The 6,000-nt window shown below is 40.5% G+C and overlaps 1 protein-coding gene across 1 annotated transcript in view; it reads right to left on the reverse strand.

Moving 5' to 3' along the window:
- The window catches only part of LOC145984162 (uncharacterized), a 28,305-nt gene extending 27,613 nt beyond the window's left edge, over window positions 1-692 (reverse strand). The window contains exon 1 of the mRNA XM_083117649.1: window positions 542-692. Coding sequence (XP_082973775.1) covers window positions 542-668 — 127 coding nt within the window. The 5' untranslated portion in view covers window positions 669-692. The remainder of the gene's footprint in view (window positions 1-541) is intronic.
- Between the last annotated feature and the right edge of the window lie 5,308 nt (window positions 693-6,000).

Consider the following 6,000-nt stretch of genomic DNA (forward strand, 5'->3'; position numbering starts at 1 on the left):
ATTCTCGCATAGCCCCACGAACCATTGACACATAGCCCCACGAACCATTGACACATAGCTCCACAAACCATTTGCGGAAACGTACCTTCTTCAGTTACAAAAACGCATTTTTGGAAACACTGACCGGGATTACGTCATCACACACAGGCTACATCTATCTGGAAGTAAATGGATGCAAGAGCTTTCGTGCATCTGTCACACATTTATATCAAAAAAGAGATGATTTACCGGCAAAATTCAATGAACGATGCGAGAAAACACTTGCCCAAACTTCCACAAGTCTAAAGAAACTGCATTCGGTAAGTAATTTCTCCTGTAAATTTGAAGAAATCCGTTTGTCCGATACGAGAAATTTACCGGAACGTGGACCAAAAAGAGAAATCGGACCATGGAAAAATTCCCGTGTACCACGATGAAATCGGAATTAAACAATCGGAACTTGGGCCCCAAAACATTTTACAGCTTAAGTTATTTTGTTAGTCAATGTACTTGAAATCATGCCCCTCAAGCTCGGTCTACCCTGTTATTTGCTACACGCTACCTGATAACATTTCATAGTATGTATTTCCAAAATAATCCTTTCCAATGACAGTCCCTCTTATGGGCCTAGGTTTCAACGAGTCAATAAAATTTTTCAGTAAACTTCGAAGCACACTTCTTTGAGCCATTTAACATTCGCTCCTCTTCTTCCTCCACAGAATAGTGATGGGTCGTTCCGGAACGAATCGTTCCAAAGGAACGAAACCAGCAAGTGAACGAATCGTTCCGATTCCGGAAGTCAGCTGGAATCGAATCCGGTTTTGTTTTTAGCTACTGCGCCTGCGTCGTTGTCAACACATGCGAGAAACTTCTACAAGCGGCTTCTCTTGTCCTTTTGTTCCCTTACTTTCCCGCCATCTGCCTCAGCATTGAAAAGGCACTCCGAGGAGAGGGAAGGGGGGAGGGGGGGTAGGAGGAAAGTTGTATTTTGCCCATTCCGAGTGGTCTGGGCTAAACAGCAGGGACATTGTGAATTCTGCAAAATTCTTCCCTGGCTCGGAGAAAAATTTCCCTCCCGTGTAGCAAAAAATTTCCCTTTCGACTTGAAAATTCCTGGTCTTCCACAACCAAGAAATACAACAATAAAATAGAAAATAAATTATCCATACTTTCACGATTTATCCAGAACTTCTAATCTAGGAGGGTGTAAATGATGTGAAGGCAAATTTAACACCAAATCAAACTGATTGATTTGCTTTATTTTACTTCGCTTTTTGTGCCACTTTTGGCTAATTTGCGAAGATGGAGATGAGTGATGAATGGACACTCACAAACATCCATGGATTCGAACCCGGGACCCCCTAGTGTTAGCGCGAAGTGCTAACACCTCCGCCACGGGAGTCGGCTACCAAATTAAATGATTGTGAATACATTTAAAGGGGGTCTGTTGCGAAAAAAATATAGCCGTGATATGTAGAGGTGGATAAATCATTGAGTATGTACTTAATTTATTTTCTTCATGTTGGACAAAATCTGTTTTATTTGAATCGTTATTGTTAATTAATATTTTTACTTGAATGTTGATTGTTGATTGATTGATTTAGTTTATTTTACTTTGCGTTTTGTGCCTCCTGGCTAATTTGCGAAGATGGGGATGAGTGATGAAATTGATGAATGGACATTCACAAACAACCAAGTCCGAGTGGGATTCGAACCCGGGACCCTTGGCGTCGCAGCGCGATGTGCTAACCACTCAGCCACAGGCTCCGGCTTTACTTGAATGTTGTTACACTTTTTAACTCAATCACGATTAACTGCGATCAACTGAGTTCGAACTGAAAGAAAATACATTTCAGGTGTTTATAAAAGATAAGTATTATTTAATGCAAGACATCTAATTCTACCGTTTCTTGCACATTTTAGACGTTTCACCCTTTTCCCTTCCTTGGCTCCAAAATTTCCCGTTTTTAGGAAAGTTTCCTGCTGGGTTCATCGCGGTTAAACTCCTCTCCCTCCTTCACCCGCTATTGAGGTCAGAAGGAACCAACCAAGAAGCCAAATATAATGGAGGGCGTTACTACAGTTTTTAACTCGCTCCAAGCTCCCCAATAGGCGGACTGTACGTTTGAAGGACTAGTCAGTGAGCCTTGGTACGAGTTTTGGAATCGGAACGAGAATTTGGAGTCGGAACGAATCGTTCCGAGGTTTCGTTCCGACCAAACAGCCTGGAGAGAGGCAAGGGTGCGGGTGTGTTTGAGATACACCTGCACTTCGTAAAATCAAATGTTCGCTGAAATCTGAATCATAAGAACATCGAATTCTAAAAAGAAAGGGACGTAACTATGTATTTGAAGTTAATAAAAATACATTTACATTGAGAGAAGAGCGCAGTTAATCATTTGGCATCCATGACAATTTAATTTATTAAGTACATTCGGCGGTTCATTTTTCTCCCCCTTTCCCTCCCATTACACAACCTTTATCAAGAATATATACAAGGTAAAAAGAAAATATCAGTTATGAACCATTCCTGTTGTCGACATAAAAGAAACGTATATTTCTTAAAAAAACGATATTGATATATTTACGTCGAATCAATTACACGCAATCGGCCTTTTTGAGAGATTTTGTTTTACCACATGGCATATTTTTCTTAGCTTTATTTCCATCGCTTTTAGTGTGATTACAATTTGTTATAGCTAATATCAGTAATAAATGGGGAAAAAATGCATGATGATAATTTTCTCCTTTCAAAGTAAAGTACTTGTAATTTCACATTGTTTAGCAGTGCACCCGCGAAGTGTAAAACGCTGCAAAATAACATTGAATGGGCCCACCCTTTAGCCGCGTGTAATGAACACACACACACATATTACCAGGTCCACAAAACTCCATCCTACATTATTTTCAATTTCCCCCACCTCCTCTCCTGGCAAGGAGGAACGAAACATGAGCCTCGTTCCTCGGAACGAGAGGAAATGATTCCAGGAATCATGATTCCGAAAAGGAACGAGTGAACGAAATCATGGTGGAACTGGAACGAGACAGCCGGAGTCGGACCGACTTGCAGTGGAACGAAAGGAACGAAGGAACGAGTTGGAGGAATCGATTCCTTTAGGTGAGCGGAACGAAAGGAGTCGAATCCGCAAAAGGAACGACTTTTCCCATCACTACCACAGAATATCAAGCAGCAGGTCTTGGGTCTTCACAGATTATATATATATATTTCATTTGGCTCACACCACATATGTTTCGATCTCTGGCCATGGGCTGGTCAAAGCAATCGGTGCGTTCCAAAAGTCACGAAACGAACGCATTCAACGAAAATAACTGGGCTCGTGAATGTGGTGAAACCACTTATTTTTCAGACTTATGGGACATGCTCTAGGCGAAAGCGCAGGGGCAGCGTTTTGTTTGGAGAAAGTTTCCACATGGCGTCCAGCGGAAGGAATGTTCTTATCACAGATAAGAAATGAGTATCCTTATGGCAAAAATAAACTCTACTGTGGACACTGTTACTCATTTTAAATCATTTTCTAAGAACAGTTCAGGCATACTCATCTTGTGCATGTTGCTTCATATCGCTGTCTGTTAATACATATTCCGAACTACTTAGTGCAGTTTGAATCCATCAGCACGCGCGTTGTCTACAAACAGCAGACGATTCTCAATGAATGAACCAGCCACCTGGCCCGTGCGTTTGGTGAATCTTGTTTTTGCACGAAACGCACGGGATGCGACTTTTGGGACAGCATAATTAAATAATTAAAATTTTCAAAATTTCCTGAATCTCTGGAAATCTCGAATTCTAAAAGTCATTGATACAAATACGAACAGTTTTCGATAAGCTCAAGACATTTACAATGCAGAAAACGTCGAGAATTAACGGCTTTTAAAAATTACCATTCGGTATTTCCCGACTACTCAGGATCCCGAAAAGTCGGGAATTCATTCCCCGAAGATTAGATAAGGACGAGAAATTTTTTCCCGATCCTGGTCCCGACTTTTCGGGATTCCGCACACCCCTAGAAGCCAGTTACCATAACTCGTTTAAGGGGAGGAGATACATTTACGCACCAATTACGCATTTACTTCATTATTGCCCGAATGGGCACTGCTACTAAAAGAAACTGGGTGTATCCAAGAGTATGAATTTCTCTCCATGTTGCAAGTGGAAGCGTTTTTTTATGTTGATTTTTAAGCTGAACACGATGTTTGAAAAATATGAAGAGTAAGAATTTTCGGAATCCCATGTATTCCTTATGGGGAATCAACTTCAACATCAAGTTACGGCTAATCAAATGGAAGTTTCGACTTTTCCGCTGGTGAAATTCATCTTCAAACTGCCCTCTTCCCGTTGACATCCCTTTCTATTCCATCGGAAGTTTTACATTCCCAAGAGAACGAATCAAATCATACTCCCATATGATCAATGCTTTTCTCCTTGCCTCCTGGCAGTGTTGTCATACCTGATGCGCATAAAAGAACTAAATTTCACCTTAAATGGAGTCAAAACTTACTTTCATGGATTTAGATTTACGAAGGCTGGATAAAGTGCCTCCTAGGGTAGTTAGTTGCAGTGGCGGTCCCTCCATGGAGGGAACAGGCTGTTCCCTCCTACTTATCGCGCTTTTGAGCTATTTAAATTATTTATATTAACATAATAAGAACACTTCTTTCTCCCGAAATCAACGTTTCCAAAAGTAACGCTGAAGAAAATCTTTCACCGTGGCTGGACGTTTGTTTACGTCACCTACCCCCAACGCATCATGGTTCTCACTCTCTACTGTCTGACGCCGAATATTTCCGACCACGCGCGAAGGTAAACGATCCCCATGGCACCAGGGAAGCTGAACACTCTAGCTGTTCCCTCAGAGAGATATTGCGCATTCGCTTTCCTTCCAGTTTTTGCTATGTGCTGAAGTTTAATCGCGTCATAAATGATACTTTTGAGTGTAGAAAGTTTATATCTTCCTAATCTCGTTGAAAACTTGCGTCTGACATTCATAACGAACTGGAAAAATCTTCTACAGTCTAATCCTCTGCTAAATGCCTTGGCTAAACGCTGGGAATAGCTTCCGAGGGAACAGCTCACACCCACCTGTTCCACCAACCCCAAGACCAAAGTTTCAAGACACGCAGCGGCAGGACAAGAAAGCGAATTTTGCGAATGTTGTATGATCGATCGGCTGAGGACGGAAGCCTTTTTAAGTTCATTGAACTTTGCAGAAAATACAACAAACCAACACACATCCTAACTGAATTAAAAACTAAAACGAAATCATATACAAGGCATTTTCAAACGAGTTACTACAACTCTGTAAAATGATTAACTGGATATTCTTCCAGTGGCAAATAATTTTTTGTCCTTGTTTAATCCTGAGAAGGGAGGCTGGAACAGGTCTGGTTTTGTCACATTAACAACTTCTACTAATCTAGCGAACGTTACGAAAAAACTCAGCCATCTGTGTGCCATTATTGCATTGAGGACGTTTGAATTACAAGAATACTCAACTCTATGAAAAAACGCCAAAATCTTTATACAACTACATTTTAAAAATATTTTTAAAATGTGAAAAATTGACGGATGAAAATATTGCATTTTTAAACATGACTGTATCTATAAATCTATCTAAAATTTCTGTGTTAACTGTTGTTTTTTTTTCATCATGCAACAAGAACCTTCAATGATGTGTTCATGTGTTAGAAGGAAAAAGTGTCGATATAGTATGCTCAGTGAAGCAAAATATGTGTGATCCCCAAATGGGGATCATGGGCGTTAATGGGTTAAAATTATTATTGTCATATAATTTTAACGCGTCTCATGTTTGTCACTTCTGACAATTTGTAATACAGTATATGTATCGTATTTCAATAAGGGTTGAATTTTACTTGATCTACTGTATTATATTAAGACACCCATGCGGGGGAGGGGCAGTGCAGGTGACCTGTTCCCCTGCCTGATTTATCATCGAACGCCACTGGTTAGTTGTCAAAGGGGTGGAACACAGCTATTATCGT

This window comes from Lepisma saccharinum, chromosome 2 (genome assembly GCF_977018435.1).
Source record: "Lepisma saccharinum chromosome 2, izLepSacc3.1, whole genome shotgun sequence".
NCBI classification, from domain to species: Eukaryota; Metazoa; Arthropoda; class Insecta; order Zygentoma; family Lepismatidae; genus Lepisma; species Lepisma saccharinum.